The sequence below is a fragment of the Miniopterus schreibersii genome (assembly GCF_964146895.1).
Source record: "Miniopterus schreibersii genome assembly, chromosome: 13".
Taxonomy (NCBI): domain Eukaryota; kingdom Metazoa; phylum Chordata; class Mammalia; order Chiroptera; family Miniopteridae; genus Miniopterus; species Miniopterus schreibersii.
In genome coordinates, this window is record NC_138113.1 from 20011152 (window position 1) to 20033322 (window position 22171).

The 22171-nt window shown below is 36.2% G+C and overlaps 1 protein-coding gene across 2 annotated transcripts in view; it reads left to right on the top strand.

The window, feature by feature from the left end:
- EML4 (EMAP like 4) overlaps positions 1–22171 on the top strand; it is a 129939-nt gene that overhangs the window by 74983 nt on the left and 32785 nt on the right. For both annotated transcript variants that reach the window (XM_081155865.1, XM_081155866.1), the window contains 5 exons: positions 8191–8314; positions 9509–9658; positions 13655–13724; positions 14851–14961; positions 17297–17392. In XM_081155865.1, coding sequence (XP_081011991.1) covers positions 8191–8314; positions 9509–9658; positions 13655–13724; positions 14851–14961; positions 17297–17392 — 551 coding nt within the window. The remainder of the gene's footprint in view (positions 1–8190; positions 8315–9508; positions 9659–13654; positions 13725–14850; positions 14962–17296; positions 17393–22171) is intronic.

Sequence of the window (22171 nt, forward strand, 5' to 3'; positions counted from 1 at the left end):
GGTCTCTAATAACTTTTGAAAGTTCTTTCTTGCAGCAAATAGAAAATGGAAGGCACACTCCCTCCCCACCCCACCCCAGTTCCTTCGTTAACTTGTTTTAATCTACTTTTTAAAGAATTTGAATACAGGTGCTTTTGTTCAATGCAGTGTCTTGTGTTGTTTTCTGACCTGTTGGCTCCAGGCATGTTCTCTCCCAAAACCTGATCATACCTGTATAAACTGAGCGCTGTACCTGAAAGAATATCTAAAATTTACTTGTAAGGTATATTGGCTAGCAGTGCTGCCGACACTGTCTGCATATTGTTACCTGTTGAGAGGGAGGAGGGAGTATGTTCTCACCTGCTGCGAGGGTGTGCATTTTGAAACAAACCAAACAAAGTCAGAAAGCCCTTAATTGAACTACAGGTAGCATCTTTCCATTTTGTTCCTGAGATGGTACCCAAACTGCAACATCAGAATTTAGGAGAAAGGGTGCTTGCTTTATGGCTGTTTTAGTTTTAATAACAGGAAGGGCAGAAAACCACGTATTGCATTTCAAAAAAAAACAACAACTTACATATTGGGCCTTTTAAAATAGGCTATATAAACATTACTTACATCCCTAGGTCTGGGCTTGTCCAAGTATTCTCTATATTTTAAAAGGATACCGAAAAGGGCACGTTTTCTCTGTTGGAGAATTTTTAAAAGCCCTGTAAAAACAAAGATCTGATTTCTTGATGTTGTTGGTAACAGTCTTATAGATTAAAATATGTTTAAAGGTGCTCCAGGTTTTTTTTAATACAGACTGTCCCAACTTTTAAAAATATGTGTTCTTAAGATGTTTTTTCCTTATTTTTAGCTGAGAAAAAAGCTCTGGCTGCTCCCTTTGGACATGGAGAATATGACTTTTCATAAGAGAACATCCTTCTTGTGTGCATATTTATTTTATTCTGGTTGAAAATTTTTCACCCATACTGTATTTTCACAGCCATAGGCATAAGTTTTTTAAAAATCTAAACTAGAAAATGCAATTAACCAGAAAATCCTCATTCCTCAAACATGTCAGTTAACTGAGATAGCATAGTTAAAAACCGATTTTGTCCAGAAATGGCAAACTTTATGATGTGTTGCCCACTGTAACAATTATTATTTCCCTAAAGCACTTTGAAAAGAATTTTGAAACGTGTGATTAGGCTTAGCAGAAAAAGAGTTGGAATTGGTCAGTAACATATATCAAGATTTCGAGAAAAGGCATAGTAAATCATGTGGCACATTCCTGAACTACACTCATAATTGGTTCCTCAGGAACAGTTTCAGCAAAAATATTCTATTGATTATTTCCTTTAATGCTTTTTAAATTTAAAAGTTGTGAAATATTTTAATCTTTCTGCAAATGTATGCAAATAATATAGCAAGCACCCATATACTGACCGCCCAGATCCATTAGATCTTTATATTTTGCTTTATTTGGCTCAGGCTCTCAAAGTGTTTAAGGTGAAGTTGAAGCCTTTCCTTAATCCTGTTTAATTAGACTTTCATATACAGGTTTTTATTGTTTTCCTTCAGGCTCCTGATTCTCTTTCTACTGTACGTAATTGGGAAAGAGCTGGAGGGATAAATATTTTGACATCTGACATTTATTCTTTTAATTTCTTACTTTCAAAAAATTAAATACAACTTGGTATATGCATATGTAATGAATATTTTTTTCATTTATGTAGTCCTTAAAATAACTTTTCCTGAGCATATAAGTGAGTGATCTGAGGGAGTTTTAAAAATACAACCATATTTTGCTTAGTTCAGATAAGGTTTCAGCAACATAGCAAGTATTTAGAAGTTTTATGTGTCTTATATTATTGGAATAGACTTTCCTCTCTTTTCCCAAAGAAAGGCTATTCCAAGCAGTAAAAATAATCTAAAATGCTTAAGCAAACTCCCACATCTGATATTTTTTAAGTAATTTTATGACAATCACAGTTGTAAACAAAACAGCAAAGAGAAATCTGATTAAAGGGGGTTTAGATTCAAGAAAGTAGTTAACTGCAAGTTGGTTTATTGCAGTAATTAGTATAAGAGTTGATTGGCAGATGTATAAGACTTGTTATTTCTGTATTGTAAGCTCCTAGGGGGCTAGGTTCACATCTTTTATATCTTCATTATGAACCCTCACTCCCCCCCACCCTCTAATTAAGAATTCAGTAAAATTTACCAGCCAGTAGAACTCTGCCTGTAGAACAAAGAAAATTAAGGTAGTGTTTTAGTACTGGTTCAAAATTTTCAGACCTCGGTTCTTGTCCTAGCCAGTAAAACTAACTGCGTAATATTTGGCAAGCACTACAACTAGGAATTTTTGAAATCTGTGAAATAAGGTTAGTAAGTAGATCAGTTTATATTCTTCTTAATTCACCCCCACCCTTTTTTAAATTTGGGGATCTACATTTTTTTGTGATCTATTTTTATACCTAGACCTTTGAAAGGAGTGAAATTTAGATTTTATGATAGTATAAATCAAATTCCTGTTCAAAGTCCAAACATCCTTACAGATTACATTGTTTCATTGGAATTTTAAAATATTAAATCATTACTACAGTATAGCTGGGTCATTAACTGGGATTTGAAGTCTTATGTTTGAAAAATAAATTGTTCTTAAGAAAATATTTTAGCCTGCCTAAAATGGTCTTTGTCATGGCTACTTTAAAATTGTAATCAATATTTCTTTTTTTTTTTCTTTTTTTTAAATATATCTTTACTGATTTCAGAGAGAGGACAGGAGAGGGAGAGAGAGAGATAGAAACATCAATGATGAGAGAGTCATTGATCGAGCCTGCAACCCAGGCACGTGCCCTGACCGGGAATCGAACCCTGATCACCTGGATCCTAGGTCAACGCTCAACCGCTGAGCCACGCCCGGCCGGGCCTCTTTTTCTTTTTTTAAATCATTAAACTTGTGTTTATTTATTTATTTTACCCCTTCCACCCAATATTGATCCCCAATATTTCTAACATCTTGTTTATAAGTCTGTTGTTTAGCTCTCTGTTTTGGGGGACTAGAACTGTTAATATCAGAGGAAAAGCTCAAATGAAAGCATCTTTAATTTTATGCTTGTTTGCTGGAATTAGGTAGCATCACACTCTACAGCTACATTTTATTTTAGTTCAAGGTAAAATGCATATTCCAGTTTTGATGGGCTCTTTAGTTCTAAAGATTGTAAAAGAAGTTTTTTTAATGGATTCTGAAAGTGAAAATGTGGGAGAGAAAGATGCTTTAAACTGAGCATTCTCAAAGTTCAGAGAAGGCTTTCTACAGTCAGGATTACCCATTGCACAGATAAGTAGAGTCATAGTCCAAACCCCGGAAACTCTGTTGTTGTCTTTGAAAGGCTGTTTTTTGTTTGTTTGTTTTTTAAATTCCTAATTCCAGAAATAGGGCAAGGTGTGAGAAAAAGAACTAGAGGGCACTGACCCTGGAGCAGAGTTGCCCAGTACTGCCGACCTATTCCACCGTCTGAAGTTTCCCTTTCACTTTTTTACCATCTATGAAAGATTAATAAATTGTGATAATCATTTTTTAAATGTATTAACTGCTTTAGAAGTCAGTTATGTACATCGTTATGAATCATTTTGGCAGTGCTTCTTTTCTCAGAACACCTGTGATAACTATCCCAAAAAGTTTGGATTAGAGAATATGAAGATTGTTTCTCAACTTGCAGCACTTCTGGGAGACAGGACAGCCTAAGGGAAATGCTAAGGTGGAAGGTTAACAAAACTTGAGGAGACTGAAGAGGAAATGCTAGGAGGTGTGTAGAAGAACATAGAAAGGAAAGTATAGCATCAAGTATTTCAAAATTTTGATTAGCGTTCACTCTTCTCAAAGATAACAGAGCAGAAACATCACCTTCCTCCTCTTTTTCCTACTGTCTGGATTCAGAGCTCAGGCTCGTACTATTTAGATTATAAGTAAGCTGTATTGTCAGGTAATTGGACTTCTTTTGACTAGCCTGAGGACCTCACCACTTGTCTGAACAGTACTGTCTAATAGAAATATATATAATGTATAACATGTCTCACTTAAAATGTTCTAGTAGCCATATTTTAAAAAGTGAAAAGAACACCGGTAAGATTGCGTTTAATATATTTAACCCAGTCTATCATTCACCCAGAATACCATTTCAATATGTGATCAATATAAAAAATTACTACTGAGTAGATATTTTACTTTTTTCCATACTAAGTTTTCCAAATCTGCTGTGTAATTTACACTTACAGCATTTCTCAGTTTTGACTAGCCACATTTGAAGTGTTAAAACCAGTGGCTGTCATTTTGAACAGTATGGATATGGAACATAGTTTTAGAATGAAAATGTTTCCCAAGTTCTGAATAATAGACAAAATTTTGGAGAACATTCTAAAAACTCATTTGACTTTTCTGAGCCTTAGTTTCCCCTTCTGTAAAAGTGAGGAATTGGACTAGGTGAGCGCTAAGAATCCTTTCAGTTTCAAAATTATATGTGTCTAGAGAAATGAACTAATGGTGTTTATGGTACTTTTATTAACAATATTCTACAGAATTTCTTTTATAATTAAGCTGTCATTGATCAGATTCAGTTAAGAATTTTATTGGAGCATAAGCTGGTAAGTGGTAAAGCTGGGCTTCAAAACAAGGACTGTCTTTATCACTAAGCTTGTGTTCTCTCCACTGCACATATAGCCTTCCAGGAATTGTCATGGTGTCAGGATAGAAGATAAAATGTTGAGATTAATTACATTTCAGTTAGCAGCAGCTTTATTATGGAATACTGATAGCCCCATACTGTGTTTACTATTTATTTTGAGATAGTTTAATAATTTCCTTTTCTTACATTCTTTTTCTGGGCCACCAAACTTTGTTTTAATGTTGCAGATCTCATACTCCTCCTTGACCAGCCCCGTGGCCCATTCTATCCCCTTGATTTTCATGGTACTTTACAGTGAGGACAGCCAGAAAGAAGCATTGGGGTAAAATAAGCAAGCTCACTGTAAAGTCCTTTGACTGTAAGATCAAGAAGCCTGACAGCCTCAGGACAGAGTCTGCAGTGAGTTTGACTCATCATGACTGAGGGTAAAAGGCTCTTCTTCATTTATATATTTTACCTGATTCCCAAGGTAAAGGCTGTCTTCTTTAAAAAAAAAAAAAAAAGTTTGCAAACTAGTAACCTGTGTGCTGGATGCGGGCCAACGTGTGTTTTCACATGGCATTTTCCCCTTTTTTTGGCAAAGGAGTAAACATTTTTAAATGGGGATATTTCACAATAAATTACAGATTTCCTACTTCTCAAAAAATGAGAAAATCTAGCAACAGTGGGCCCCATCTTCCATGGAGTTAACTAGCTGCTGCCTCCCTGAGATGGGGCATGGGGTATGCCAGTACCCACCCACCCCCAGTCATCCTGTATTCTCTCACTGCTCTCATTTTGTGTTTCCTGCCTGGGCCTGTAGATATTTGGATTTGTGACCCCTGTGTACATGATAGAATCAGAATTTTAGCTTATTTGCCTATGCTTAGTATTCTGAGGATAGTCTCTTTTAAGCTTAAGAGATCATATAGTGTGTTATATATTGTAGTGTAAGCAGTTCCTAGACAGTGTTTAGAATAGTCAAAAATCATTCTCAGAGGAAAGGGAATAAAATTTGTCGAGGACCTCATAATTTGCAGTGTGATGCTTATTTAATCAGTTATAATCCGAGTAGTAGTAGTAGCATTTTAGGTATTAGGAAAATGATGCTGAAGTCACACAGCTAGTAAGGGCCCCGATTAGTCTTTTTCCGAAGCTCATGTTCTTTCCACTATCATGTATTGCGTCCATCTCAGTCCCAGAAATTGTTTGCAGTGTCTAGGTTACACACTTGACCTCCAGTGTATATACTGCCAATTTACAGGCAGGGAAAGCATTTTTATCATAACATGAATTGCCATTTTTATATTACATTAGAAAAGTTGACAGACATCAGATAGGTAGTTCCTTTGCTTTTACAGTACTTAGTTGCTAGTGCTACTTGACAGTTGATAAATCAGTATGGTATTCTATTAGCAGAGGTGAACTTTTTTGTGTGTTTTTGTTTTCTTTGATACTCTCCTTAACCTGTTCCCTTTGCTGGACATACAACCTCCTCTGAGTGATAATAGAAGCATTTATTAAGTTTTATTTTTTCATTCAGAAAGCATTTATGACATATACATGTGATCAAGATTCTGGGAGAAATTCCAAAAGACAGGATATCTGCCTTTAAGAATTTAACAATGAGCCCAGCCGGGCGTGGCTCAGTGGTTGAGCGTCGACCTGGGATCCAGGCGATCGGGGTTCAATTCCCGGTCAGGGCACGTGCCCGGGTTGTGGGCTCGATCAATGGCTCTCTCATCATTGATGTTTCTGTCTCTCTCTCTCTCCCCCTCCTTTCCTCTCTCTGAAATCAATAAAGATCTATTTAAAAAAAAAAAAAGACTTGAAAGAATTTAACAATGATTGAAAATTGCATAACAAAGTCACATCGATAAGAAAGTAAACTGTAAAAAAAGAAAAAAGACAAGGAAATAAAAATGGTTGCAGAAGGGAAATAGTTGCAGCTGGTAATCATTTAGTTATCAAAGTTCAGCTATGCTAAAAATCATCAGGAAGCAGAGCCCACTTTTAGATTCAGAAGTAATAAAGACATGCATCATGTGGTGTTAAAATCGTGGCGTGGGAGGTGTTAGCCTGTTCTAAGATCTTAGAGGCTAGCACACTGTGAGTAATAATAATAAAAATAACTTGAACTTCTCACCCATAAAAAGCACAATTTTTAAATCTGACTCTAAAGAATTATTTGCAGACATTCGGCAAAATAATTTATCTTTCCTTCCATAGTTTGCATTCTATAAACTTGAATTATTAGAGGTCCTAAAGTTGTGTCAGCCTCTGCTTGATGACCACAGTTTCAGCCTGTTTCTAATGCTGTTTTCATATTACACTAGACAAGTTGGCAAGTGCTAGACAGCTTCCTGTGCTTTGTTCTCAGTCCCTTATTTTCTCCGTCTCATTTAGGTTCTTTCGTAACCATTTCACAAACATTGTCAACATTTATTAAACATACCTGTATGTAGGTGGGAATACTGGGTCTTTTTGGTGTTTCTTTTTTTTTTTTTTTAATATATCTTTATTGATTTCAGAGAGGAAAGGAGAGGGAGAGAGTGAAATAGAAACATCAGTGGTGAGAGGGTCATTGAACGGCTGCCTCCTGCACGGCTCCGACTGGGGATCGAGCCCGCAACCCGGGCATGTGCCCTGACCGGGAATCGAACCCCGATCACCTGGATCCTAGGTCAACGCTCAACTGCTGAGCCACGCCCAGCCGGGAGGTGTTTCATTTTTTGTTTGTTTTAAGGCATGAGAAACAATCTCATCTGTTTACTTAAGTGAAGTATTGTTTCCATTTGTAAAAGGTATATAATAAATACTGATTTGATTCTAGAGTTGTCTTTTTAACATTTTTAGTTTTAGACTGTTGCAGAGCTTATAAACAACTATTGGTTTTATTTAAATAAAAGATGTTTTAGAACCTTTGCTGCTAATTAGAAATTGTTTCCTAGCATTGTCTTTAAAATGTTAGTGTATTGCAATGAATTTAATTGCTTGGACCCAATGCTGATTGTAGGCAAAATTGTGAAGTGAGGGAGCTGGTCCTCTCTCCCTCCCAGCTCTGCCCTCAGCCATGTGCAGCAGAGCTCTTAGTCTCCCTCCTGTCCTGACTTACGAGGGCATTGACTCCTCTCCTTGTGGTATGTTCTGAGGCCATGTTTTTTGTAAGTCATTAAATAGCAGTAGGTTGATCAAGTGGTGTGGTAGACATGGTTGTCTACTCCGATAATCCCTTTCTTCTTTTCAACTGTTAGCGAAACTTCCATGACACTATTTTCTTTTGCATTTGTCTACCTCAGCCGTCCTTGCCTTGTTGAAATGTATTGACTTATACAGAGAAATTGTATTTTAATTATGAAAATAGTTACTCTCATTTTAAGGAAATGACCAATAGTTTTTCCTATAGTATTTTTGTACTAGATTTTTATACAGAAAAACAATGATAAATAATGAGACTAGAACTCTAAAATAGCTATTTTTTATCATTTTTATTGTATCCACTTTTCTGTGGTTATTCAGAAAAGACAAGTGACTTAATTTTTGTCTTGTGTTTCAACAGAAGGAGACTATATTAAAATGTTTATGCGAGGTCGGCCAATTACGATGTTTATTCCTTCTGATGTTGACAACTATGATGACATCAGAACAGAACTGCCTCCTGAGAAGCTGAAACTGGAGTGGGTGTATCCTTTTCAACCATGACAGCAAATCTGTTTGCCTCACCGAGGAAAAGTTAGTTCACCTGACCTCTATCAAAATGATTTTTATACCAGAAAAGTAAATGTAAAAATGACAACCTCTTGGGAAGGTAAAGAGATGTCATCTCTAATCCTTCCACATATTTTATATATTTTGCTATTAGCAGTTCAAAATCATCAAAATTAACGTCTTCAAAGTACAGCAAGCAATATTCTGTGATCATTACAGCCGGTATTTGTAATGAGGTAGAAAAGGCATTGAACTGGAATTGGAAGACTAATGTTTGAGTCTTGGCCCTGCCACTTACCCTCAGTGAAACTTACTTTCACTTAAAGAGGTTAATAACCCCTACCTCACAGGCCTGTTGTGAGAATTAAATAAGAAAACGCCGGTTAAATATTTTGTAACCTGTGAAATAATATGAATTATTGAGTTCAAACTAACAAGGTTGCTTTTAATTCCAGAATTAACTTCTGTTCTCAGCCAGACGTTTTAAAGATATTTCTATACAAAATAGAGCTCTCCTAATTACACTGAGACATTCTCCCTTCTCTTAAAACCTCTGAGAAACTCCTAGTGAAGCCCAAGGCAGCTAATAGTTTGCACTCTGCTTTCTGCCTGCCTCCCCCACACCCTCTTCCCCCGCCCTTGAACCATTCCATCCTTTCAGGGGCATTAGCTTGGGGAATCTCGCCAGTCCTGTCCTTCTGGACATTTTAACAGGCCCTCTGCCTGCCACACTGCCTGGCTCTCATTTATCGTGTGGGCCCGGCACGAACGCCGCTTTCTCAGACAGCCCTTCCTTTGTGCCCTCTTTTTCTCTCCGTTTAAGTTAGTTCCTCCTTTTATGGTTCTTGCAGCATCCTGTTATTTTTCTCCCCACAGGTCCTAATAACATAATTGTTGTTGGCTTTTGTCATTTTTGCCAGAGCACAAGCTCTAGGGACACAGGCCATTGGTTTGTATGTTTAGCTCTGTACCTTACACACCGGGAACTCAGTGTATTTGGTGAATGGGGAAACTCAGATTCAAGAACATTGGCAGACACGAGTTCTCAAGTTCCAGCCCAGCCCTCTTTACATTATACCTTACTGATTTCCTTAAGCATCCTTGAAGAAATTGTTAATTTTTAACACCTCAAAAATTATGTTTGTTAAAAACCTTGACTTTCTTTTAAGATATGGTTATCGAGGAAAGGACTGTCGAGCTAATGTTTACCTTCTTCCTACTGGGGAAATAGTTTATTTCATAGCATCAGTAGTCGTACTATTTAATTATGAGGAGAGAACTCAACGGCACTACCTGGGTCATACAGACTGTGTGAAATGGTTGGTATCATTTACATTGTTCGTTTTTTAATTTCTTGTTTTCATTTTTGTTTTGGGATGTTTTAAAAAATTTTGGGATTTATAGGAAATGATTTCTTGTGGACCGCTTAGAATTTAAGAATATTATCGCCATTCTGTAGAATATATTTTAAAAAGAAAAGACTTACAGGCCTCCAAAATGGTTGTTGTTATCAGCAACCATAAAATACATTGCCTGTAAATCTCAATTGGGATCTCTTCTGCTTTCTCAGATCTGTGATCCTTTTCTGCTGCTGTAGTGTCAGAGGTATGTGGGGCACACTAGGCTTCTACAGATACCTGAGAATGACTATTGGTTACTAAATATTTATTGAGGGTTTAGTCTATGCAGGATTTTCTTTTGGGGATAAAGAAATCATATCTAAATAAGGATCATAAGTATCCCATAGGGTGTTAAACTGTAAAACTGTGAGAACTTTAAATGCTTAGGCATGTTTTAAAATTATTCAACTAATTTTGCTATTTATTAAGTTCAGTAATTCATTTCTTAAATCATTATTTCCTAACATAAAAAGCTTCTCTTTATCTGTACTATTCTTGCACCTATATCTTTATCAGAAAAAATTAATATATGACTATTAGAATATTATATATTGTTAAATTTTTAGAGATGATTAAAATACAGCCTTTTACAGTGAAAGAATAACATATGCACAGAATTATGTATTACAGTATGTTTGTGATTATAGTAAAGATTGGAAACAGCCTAAATATCATTTGGCTGGAGACAAGTGAAGTTGTAATGTACCCATAGGTTACTGTGCAGCTATAAAAAAGGATTGAGGAAGCCCTTTATGTATTAATATGGAAGAATCCCTAGTATATTCTACAAAGTACAAAGCTTAAAGGGTAGGAAAATGGGCAGTGCTTTACCATGGGTAAAAGTGGGGTGGAAAATAAATATTTGACTTTGCTTCCACATATGTGACAATGTTCCAGAATTATTAAGAAGAAACATTATAGTGATTACCTGGTTGGGGAGATAAGGAGTGGGGATAGTAGAGAGATAGATGAGATCGTAGCAGATAGGGCAGAGTAGAAAAGAGACTTTTCTCAGTATGTGTTTTTATAGCTTTTGATATTTGAACGATGTAAATGTATTACCGAATCCAGAAATTTTACGTGTGTGTGTGTTACTAGAAACTATAATTGCCATTAAGCAGTCTTGCAGCTGCTTCTTTATATCCTTAGTGTTAGGAGTTCCATTCAGTTAGTCTACAGATGGTTCTCAAGGGTGATTGTTCTGTAATTTAGTTGTAATTTTTGATGGTCATGAGAGGAGGCGAACACAGCATTTACCTATTCTACCATCTTCACCAGAACTCCAGAAATTTTACTTTTTAAAGTGTGTTTTAAAACATATGGCAAAATGTTAATGTGTTAGATTTTTAGTTGCTTCTCATGTAGTTGACCTTAATAAAAGGACATAAACTATTTAGAGGAAATAGTATTAGTTAAAGAAACATATTGATAAACTCTAGCCTCCTTAGTCATCAAAAAAATTAAAACAATATGTCAGTTATACCAGTCAGATTATCAAGGCATGTTAAAACATAATTCTTAATTTGGGGAAATTATAGTGAAACTTTTAAAACATTTTTATTTCTTATGATAGTTTAAATTGATACCATTCTTCTGAAAAGCAATGATTAATACATACAAAGAACAAAAAATGGACATTCCCAAGTTGAGCTTGCCCTGTGGTTGCAAGATGCAGAAAGATTCTAGAGATGGACATAAAGGCATCTTTTTAAAAAGCTTCTAGTTACTCGTGTTTATCATGAGAAATGTGGGCATCTGTGCTACACTATTTTCAGTTTGTACTTAGAAGTTCCTTGCCCCAAGTTTGACCTATAAGAATTTAGTCTTAAGAGTTAATTAAAAGGTTGGAGGCACTAGGAGTGAAGATGGTCACTGTTGTTTGCCTTTGTAGAAAAGTGGAAATAATAGAAGAGTTGTTGAGTTAATATTATAAGGATTATGTAACAAAATGGAAAAATGCTTATTTTTTCCCCAGAGAACTTAGATGCATATATGCATAACCCATGGACACAGACAATAGTGTGGTGAAGGCCTGGGGAGGTAAATGGGTGTAAAAAGGGGGATATCTGTAATACTTTCAATAATAAAGATAAATTAAGAAAAAAATTTAATCTTGGTAAATGGTTTATGGGCTTTATTTGTATTATTTATATATTTATTTTATTTAAATTATTTATTGACACTACTGCAAATGTCCCCCATTCCTCCCCCACTTTGCTCACCTCCACCCAGCCCCCCCTCCCTCTGCCCTCCCCACACTATTGTCTGTGTCCATGGGCTATGCATATATGTTCTTTGGCTAATCCCTTCACCATCCTTTATCCAGTCTCCCTCATCCCCCTCCCCTCTGACATCCGTCAGTCTGTTCCATGTATCCATGCCTCTGGTTTTATTTTGTTCACCAATTAGATACCACATATTTATGAAATCATATGGTATTTGTCTTTCTCTCACTGGCTTATTTCACTTAGCATAATAATCTCTAGGTCCATCCATGCTGTTGCAAAGGGTAAAAGTTCATTCTTTTTTACAGCCACATATTTTTCCACTGTGTAAATAAATATACCACAGCTTTTTTACCTACTCACCTACTGATGAGCATGTTGCTGTTTCTGTATCTTGGCTATTGTAAATAACACTGCTATGAACATATATTCTTTCTGATTGGTGTTTCTAGATTCTTAGGACATAAACCCAGAAATGGGGTTGCTGGGTCAAAAGGCAGTTCTGTTTTTAACTTTTGAGGACACTCCATACTGTTTTCCACAGTAGCTGCCCCGGTCTGCATTCCCACCAACAGTGCACTAACTAGGGTTTCCTTTTCTCCACAGCCTCCCCAGCGCTTGTTGTTTGTTGATTTATTAATAGTAGCCGTGCTAACAGGTGTGAGGTGGTACCTCACTGTAATTTTAATTTACACCTCTCTGATGGACTCTCACTCTTCATAGGGTGGTTTTATGTAGGAAGTGTCCTGTAGGACCCAGTGGTGCAGTCTCTTTGATCTCCTGGGCTAGATGCTCTAGGAATGTCCTTTGTGCTCTCCCGTGTAATTGGGTCTTGATTGTTGTCCCATTTGTGGGTGGGATCTCCACGCAGGCTGGCTGGCTGAGGCTAACCCCCGACCACGTCGTGCAAGCTGTTACACAGGTGCTAGGTTGCAGGTTCACTCTCCAGTGGGGGTGCGTACAGGAGGCAACTGATCGATGTTTCTCACATCAGTGTTTCTCTCCTCTCCTCCCTCTCAGTCTCAAGGTGGTTTCTGCCCTCCCTTGTTTCAAAGTCTTCTCTTCAGCTAGTCTTCACTTGGTTCACACTCAGGGTGAATCTCCCCCAATTTAGCTTTATTTCCATTTTGGTTCTGGGAGGAGGTGCAAGAAAGATCCACCTATTCCACCCCATCTTGAAACCCCTAATGCTTATGTTTTGATAGGTTAAAATTACAATGCAGTGTGCATCTTCACTGTAATAAAACCATGTGAATATGTATATGAACATAGGTGCAGGACTAGAAAGGAACTTAAACATATGAAAACAGTTTAGGTGAAGGAATTAAACAAAAAAAAACTCATAGACGCATCACAACAGCATGGTAGTTACCAGAGGGGAAGGTGGGTCGGGGGAGGTAGAAGAAAAAGAAAAAACAAAACAGTTTAGTTTATTATGCCACAATTGTGAATAAATATTTTCTTCAAATACAGTGTTTTATTAATTTGTTAAGTTTAGCAAAGAAAGAAGTACGGCTGAAAACTTAGAAAAGACTTGATGTTTATTTGATTTGCTGAAGAAAATAAAACAAATAGTTCACAGGGAGATTTTTAATGATCAAAAATCTATTTGTAAAATGTTGATACTAAGGCATATTTCTGGTGTTTCACGTTTCCTGTATTTAAAATTGTTGTTAATACTACTTTGTAGCCTTGCTGTACATCCTGACAAAATTAGGATTGCAACTGGACAAATAGCTGGAGTGGATAAAGATGGAAGGGTGAGCGTCACAGTTTTATCCCTTCTGTACCTAGCGGCATTACTGTTAGGATGGAATTGATGGTAGTTTTTATTGTATCTCATGTTATTCTTCTAAAGTTTAATTACTAAGATTTCTAGTATAAGCTGGGGGGAAATATTAGAATGTAAGAACATTCCAAAAAACAAAAAAGAATTATACTACTTAATTTTTTTTCCCCCTAAAAAACAAGTGTTCTCCCTAAGGAAACTATTTACTTGTAAAAATGGGAGTACTGATAAGATTTTTATTTTTTTAACATAGAATAAGTTATCAATGTTTGCCAGAGGTACTTCCATTTCCCTAAATTGATGGACCCCTTGATTTTGTATATGAGTAGCACTGATAACACTTTAAAATTTTCAGTTACTATTCAATATTACTAAATAGGCTGAAATAAGGAATCCCTTATTTGTAAAGAACAACAGTGAATATTGATGGGAACTGATTAGCAGTATATGGCTGTACTCATGGAATTCTCTGGCTTTAGTTTCTTTAATGAAAAGGAGTTGGAGGGGTTATATTGGATGACTTATAAGACCCCGTCTAGTTCCAAATTCTATTTTAAGAACTGTTTGGTTAGCAATTTATTGAATACTGATTTTAAAAAGTATTATTTTCCCAGATACAAAGGTAGTGTTAAAAGCAGGGTATCCAGAGCAAACTTTCCTGGGTCAGAATCCTGGCTCCACCTTTTAATAACTGTATAACTTTGGACAAGTTATTTAAATCTCTGTATCTCAATTTCCTCATCTGTTAAATGGCGATTATTATAGTACATAGCTCATAGAATTATGAAGATTAAATGAACTAATATATGTGGTGTACTTAGAATAGTATATGGCACTTGGGAAATACTCAGATCACCTGCTGCTGCTACTTTTGTCACTGTTGTTATAGCCTTATTTTCATGGTATGAGAAGAAAATACCAGCTCACAGTTCTTTGAGGGCATGTCTAAATGGCGTAGCTATTTTTTTATTAGATATTTATTCATTTCTGTTACTTTTTAAAGACAGTGAACAGTTCTGTGTTGCAGTGATATTTATTGGCATCCACCTGTGTACCAGCGAGCCCTGCTGTCTTGTGTTCTTCCCTTCTTTTTGCAGCCTCTGCAACCCCATGTCCGAGTATGGGATTCAGTTAGCCTATCCACGCTGCAGATTATTGGACTTGGAACTTTTGAGCGTGGAGTAGGATGCCTGGATTTTTCAAAAGCAGTAAGTAACAGTTTTTAAAAGAGTAAGCAAGCGGTACAAAGAAGCCGAACAGAAGTTTAGGCTCGGGGGGGGGGGGGGGGGGGGTGCGCGCGCGCGCTCATAGAAAGTGATAACTCTGAATTGAAACATGAGATATTAGCTACAGCCAGCATTTTAACCTAAGTACTACAGTACTTTGGTTTAGGTAGGATCCAGGATATTACACTTAATTATACTTAATTTTGTTCTGTCCTGAAATAGAATTCCAGTGTAGTATCAGGAAATGGTTAGAGGAATACATGCATAGCATAGTAAAATTAAAACAAGCACTAAGATGTGCTTTTGTTTTAGCTTGAATAATGGAGCTCTATTTTATTTAGAAAATTCACAGACTTGACTTGCTCAATTATGCACAAATACTGTCTTTTCTTAATGTCATGTTGGAACAAAAGTAACAATCAGACCTTTGTAGTCACTAAAATCATGAATTATCTTCGTTCTGAATTGAAGACAACATGAGTTTAAGATTCAGTACTTAGCAATCTTACCTAAGCCTTGAGGCTCCATTCTGAGGGGAAAACAAAACAGAATGTTACTAATTTAAACATTATATTCACTCTTAAATTATATATAATCATTAATATTAATGTAAATGTAGGAGACCTACATTTTGAGATCCATATTTTTTTCTTTTTAGAGAGAGAGATCTTAAAAGTTCTCATCATACACAAAAATACTATAGCTGTGTGAGGTGATGGATGTTAACTTACTGTTAATAATTTTGCAATGTATATCAAATCATGTTGTACATTTTAAATATACAATGTTATATGTCAGTTAATAGCTCAATAAAACTGGGAAGGAAGAAATAGAATATACCTGGGCGTGTGCCCTGACCAGGAATCAAACCCGTGACCTTGGTTTATGGGACGACACTCCAACCAACTGAGCCACACCAGCCAGGGCAGGGTTTATTTATTTTTATTATATTTTTTTAAATATGTCTTTACTGATTTCAGAGAGAGGAAGGAAGAGGGAGAGAGAGAGAGAGAAACAGCAATGATGAGAGAGTCATTGTTGATTGGCTGCCTCTTGCACGCCCCCGCCTGGGGATCAAGCATGTGCCCTGGCCAGGAATCGAACCTCAATCTCCTGGATTTTAGGTCAGTGCTCAATTGCTGAGCCACGCCCAGCCAGGCAGGATTTTTAATTTCAAATATAAATATCCCTCTAGATTTTATTGGGTCCCATTTATACTTTAGAATATATTTATTTATTCATACTCTTCAGTTCCTAGGCATCAGCAGCTGTATTCTAGATTATGGGAGTTTTGTGGGACATGGAGAAGGAAGGGACATTTTTAGAACAGAAAGATAAATTTGGGTGGATATAGGAACTTTGCTAGCTTGAAAGCACTGAATGTCAAGGGTCAAATGAGTCAGGAGTTGGGAGAAAGACATTTAGGAAAGGAGATAAAAGGACAGAGAGGAAATACTTTTGCTACCTTTTTCCTCCTAAAATCTCTATAGTAGGAACTATTGTCATCTCGTTGATATCACTGTTACAGTGTTAAGACTATCTTGGATTGCCTCCTACTCTAACTTTTCCCAAGTTAGGTAATCATTCCAATACAAGCTAAAAGAAAGGTAAAGAGGAAAGAGTGAGCTCTGCTCTTCCGCATACATCTCCTCTCCTCCACAGCAGTTCTTTGTTCATAGACATCTAAGGCATATGCTGCAAATGCTAGTAGGAAAAAAAAATAACCTTTTAATATCCACAGTTCTTTTTCTTAAACTGGGAGGTTTAAATTATGTGAATGAAAATCATTTTGGAAAAATACATAGAAAGGAATTTAGTTATGCTTTTATTTATTTTGTTTGTTCATGTTAATTGTAAATCATGTATATCATGGAAAGCTGAAGCTGACAAACTTGAAAATAAGCCATTAATTGTTTTATCAAATTATCAAAACTTAGGAGCAAAGTTATGAAATTATGTACATTTCATGCCTACCTCAAAGGACTATACTTTCAATACAAGAAGGTGAGAGGGAAGATGCAGAGGGACGAGGGTATCCTCAGAATGGATCATTTGCTCTCTCTGGATAATAGAAGTGGCCAGATGGCAAGTAAAAATCAACTTAGGGAAAAATTTAAAATGGAAAGTATTTTTAAGAATCTTTATTATATTTCTGCAGAAAATACAGTCTTAGTAGTATATTCATATTTCAAGGAATTAAAAGTTTAAAAGATTTTGGATTATCTTAATGTTAGCAGTTTTAATAATATGGTATTTGTTCTTAGAAAGTCCGCCTTATCTGAAAAATTTTAAATGCCTTTAATTGACTTTTCTTTAGGATTCAGGTGTTCATTTATGTGTTATTGATGACTCCAATGAGCATATGCTTACTGTGTGGGATTGGCAGAGAAAGTCAAAAGGAGCAGAAATAAAGGTAAGTCAAAATTTTTTTTTAATTATTATCTTTTAGAATATATTATTTGTTCTGCAAATCCTTGGAAGCCTATTATTGCATGTCCATAATTTCCAAGAGCACACCAGCTATCCAAATTCATCAGACATTGCTTTGTCCTCACCTTGTGCTATTAAGAATGCCATTCTAGCCCAGCTGGGCGTGGCTCAGCGGTTGAGCATCGACCTAGGATCCAGGAGATAAGGGTTCAATTCCCGGTCAGGGCACATGCCCGGGTTGCGGGCTGCAGCTGATCGATGACTCTCTCATCATTGAGGTTTCTATCTCTCTCTCTCCCTCTCCTTTCCTCTCTCTGAAATCAATGAAAGATATATTAAAAAAAAAAAAAAAAAAAGAATGCCATTCTAATGGCATCTTACAATAGAATAGTCAAGTAACTTCACCAGTATCAGTGAGATTTCAGACACGTTATGTTGCTGAAGTGCCAAAGCAGATGGATGTCTAATCTCAAAATTAAGACTGAATATTCTACTTGGCTACTCTTGTTTTTTAAACAAAATGTGCTATTTCATTCAATCTCTAAAGCTTTAAAAATCTAAAGGAAAAATTCAGTTGTAGGAGCATGGCTGACATAACTGAAAAGCATATGTAATGATATGCTTTTTGGCCTTAATTATGTTTGTTGGAGTATTACATAAAATGCGGCATATTTTATAGTTGCTATAGAATAGTGTTGATCCTTTGTGTGGATCAAGCTATAACTTGTAAAAGAGGAATGTAAGGTTAGCATTGCAACTGCGTTCACATGGGTCAGAAATGGCCTCCCTCTGACAGGCTTTCAAAGGGATTCAAAGTGACAGGATGACTAAAAAAAGCCTATGACATATTTGCTGTACTCTTAAATAACATCACATTCCTGTTCAATTGCACGCCCGCTCACTTGCTCTGTCTCAGCAGTTTTGTTCTGTATGAGCTTCAAGTTTTCAGCTTGTTGGTCGAAAAGAGGTTATGGTTTTCAAATAGTGTAAGTTAATCTTTTGAAAGAAATAGAGTAGATCTTATTGTACTTGTCAGGAAACCTCAAACTTTAAAAAATATAAATGAAGATACAGTCTTTCAGCCACCATTCAGGGTAATTTAATATTGAAACATAAGGAAGTAATACCAAAGTGCAATGTATGAATTTTGATCCTTTGTAGTAAAGATTCCCAGATGAAGTCTTGTGGTTTTCCTCCTACTGGCCATTCCTTGATCTCCTTTCCAGGACCTTAAATGTTGGTATTACTCAGTTATATCTCATGTCCTCCACCGATATCTTGTCCTGCTGCTATAGCCTTAGCTACTATCTGCTGTGTCCCACATCATTTACCTGCAACCCTTATCTCCCTCACAGATTTAAACCTACATTTCTTGTTGCCTGCTAGTCATCTTTATTTGTATGTCCTATGCCACAAGTCCAAATCAGCATAGCCAAATCTGTACTAATCTTCCTTAGCTCCCAACCAGTTTCACCTCTCAGTGATTAACACCACATTCCACTTAGTTGCCCAAGATAGATATGACTCCTTGTCCCTTGCTTCTCCTACCCAGTCAGTCAGCAGGTTCCCTAAACTTGATCCCAAATGTCTGTATCAGAACTCTTTCCAGCGCACGACTGCAGAACAAGCTATCTTAAAGAGAATTTATCGATCTGTGTTTAAGGAGGAAAAAAGCCTCTACTAAAGGTCATACAGGGATTTTGCCTGAGGAATGATTTGATTCGGGCTGGGTCATGATTCTCTGTCTTTCCTCTTAGCTTTTCCTGTGTATGGACCTTACTCTGTTCTACTGTAGATGAGCTCTGTCCTTGCTTAAGTCACAAGAATTTGGAGAGTTGATACATAACTTGTTAATTTATGTAAGTTTAAAATTCAGTAAAGCAACTTCAAAGCCTTATTGGCAGAAGTTAAAGAAGGCCTAAATAAATGGGAGAATATACAATAAAAACAGATAGAAGACAGTATTATAAAGGTATTACTTTTCTGCATATTGATCTGTGTGTTCAACACAGTCAGAATCCCAGCGTGATATTTATAGAAGTTGATGAGCTGAATATACGTGGAAATATGAATGGGTAAGAGTAGACAGGCACACCAAGGTTGATGATGGTGTAAAGTCACTGGAACTCACACACACTGCTGCTTGGCATGTAAATTAGTAAAGCCATTTTGGAAAACTGTTTCGCATTACCTACTAAAGTTGAACATATGCATAATCTCTGACCCATCTTGTTCCACTCCTGGGTATAAACTCAATAAAAATATATACATGTGTTGACCAAAAGACAAGTAATCAAAAATAATGGTAGCCCCCCAAAAAGGAAATAATTCAAATACCCCACAGTAGGAGGATGGATAAATCAATAATGTGATCTTTGCCTGCAAAGGAATACTATACAATAGCTAGAACGAAGAAACTACAGTATATGCACTAACATGAAATGGATCTCACAGAATGAATGTTGATGAAATAAGCCAGAACCGAAGAAGTACATTTTATGTGATTCCGTTTAAGTAAAACATACAAAGCTAATCTGTGGTACTACAAATGAAGATTGTGGTTACTTGAGCAGGGGGAGGGGATAGTGACTAGAAAAGGGATCTGAGGTGTTTCTGCAATGTTAGTAATGTTCTGTTTTTTGCTCTAGGTGCTGTACAGAGATGTGTTCAATTTGTGAAAATTTATCAAGCTATGTACTTAGGATTTGCGAACTTTTCTGTATAATGTACATCAATAAAAAGTTAAAATATTCTGTAAGGCTACACTCACACCCAAAGTGATTCACTTTATATCTTGAGTATCTTTTCACTAGCACTATACGTTTGTATATTGGGAATATTTACAGTTAATTCAACTTGATTAATCAGTTTGGTATAAGATTCAACTGTCAAGTAGTTTTGATTTTATCTAAGTGAAAACTAAGGATTAGTTCAATCAGTTTTTTAAAGTCAACATCATCCTAGAAGAGAGATAACTAATTTTTGCTTTGTTAATTAACACATTATCTTTAAAATTTACTTTGACTTGCTAGGTATATATAGTTCCATACCACGCATTGTGCAAAACTACATAACAAGAAAAGATACTGTCCTTTTCCTTCATTTTTTGAAGGAAACCTGGTAAGGTTCACATTAGATTGTTTGGGTTTTATTTATGTGCCTATTCAAGGCCATAGAGCCCAACAGATAGCAGAAATGTAAAATTGTGGAAATGTTAGAGACATGGGAAAAAATTTTTAAATGAGCTCAATTTCAAGTGTCATTTTATTAGTTTAAGAATATAAAAGGTATTATATTTAACCCACTTTGTTTATAAGATTACCATATTTACCATGTTGGTTGGCAGTGAGGAAATGCTTCCATGCACATGAAGTTCTTCTCTGAGTTAACAAGAAGACATTAAATATCACCCTGCAGGGAACACCAGCTACCAATAACCAGCTTTACAAGCATACAGATTTCACCTCACTGTTAAGTTTAAGTAGGTGCTTTTACCATAAAACATCAATTTAGTAAGAATTCAATTATGATTTACTGAACATATTGAAATAGTGTTTTAAAAACATCCTCAATTCAGTAATTACAGTGAAAAAACTACTTGTAATTCTGTCGGACTCTCGTGCCTGTTCCTTTTTTTCTCCAGTTCTTTTAAGCTTAAACTCTGTTTCTTCTAAATTTTTTTAGGGAAATGGCATAAAAGCTCTGTTTTTTGTTTTTCATTTTTATGTGAATCAGTAGTGACTATTCTATATACTTTTTAAGCCTTTAGCCTGAGGACAATTCTCTAAATTAGTAAGTGAATGAGTGGTCAGTAATAATAGTACAAAGAAAGATAAGACTTTTTTTTTAAATATATCTTTATTGATTTCAGAGAGAGGAAAGGAGAGGGAGAGAGAGGGAGATAGAAACATCAATGATGAGAGAGTCATTGATCCAACCCTCAACTGGGCATGTGCCCTGACTGGGAATCGAACCCTGATCGCCTGGATCCTAGGTCGACGCTCACCTGCTGAGCCACGCCCGGCCGGGCAAGACTTCTTTTTTTTAATCAAAATGGCAGTGTCTTTAAGACAAATATGTGTTGCTCTCGCATTTGATAGTTTTAGTGTACTTTTCCCTAAATATGCAAGAAATTAAAATCTAAAACTAATTCATACAGCCCTGGCTGGTGTGGCTCGGCTGTGCACTTTCAGACCATAGGTTTGATGGTGAGGGCACATGTCTGGGTTGTGGGATGAATCCTTGTTCGGGGGAAGTGCAGGAGGCAGCTGATTGGTGTTTATTTCTCACATCAGTATTTCTCTCCCTCTTCCTTCCTCTTTCTCTAAAATCAAATATTTTTTTTTTAAATAAAATAAAATTCATATAAATGTCTTCCTAATGTAGTTATTATATATAAATAGTATAAAAGATGATATAATAGTATGAAGACATCAAATTTAAATAATTATTACAAAAATTTATTGCTAAAAATGTTTAGGAATGCCCAGCCACGTGTGGCTCAGCAGCTGTGCATCAATCTAGATCCAGGTGATCAGGGTTTGATTCCCAGTCAGGGCACATGCCCAGGTTGCAGGCTGCAGCCGATCAATGACTCTCTCATCATTGATGTTTCTATCTCTCTCCCTTCCTCTCCTTTCCTCTCTCTGAAATCAATAAAGATATATTTAAAAAATAAATAAAAATTCAGGAAAATAGATCTTGGAAGAAAAGGCATTTCCCAAAATTTTTTTTTCCTGTCTTTGATTATCTGTAGCTATAA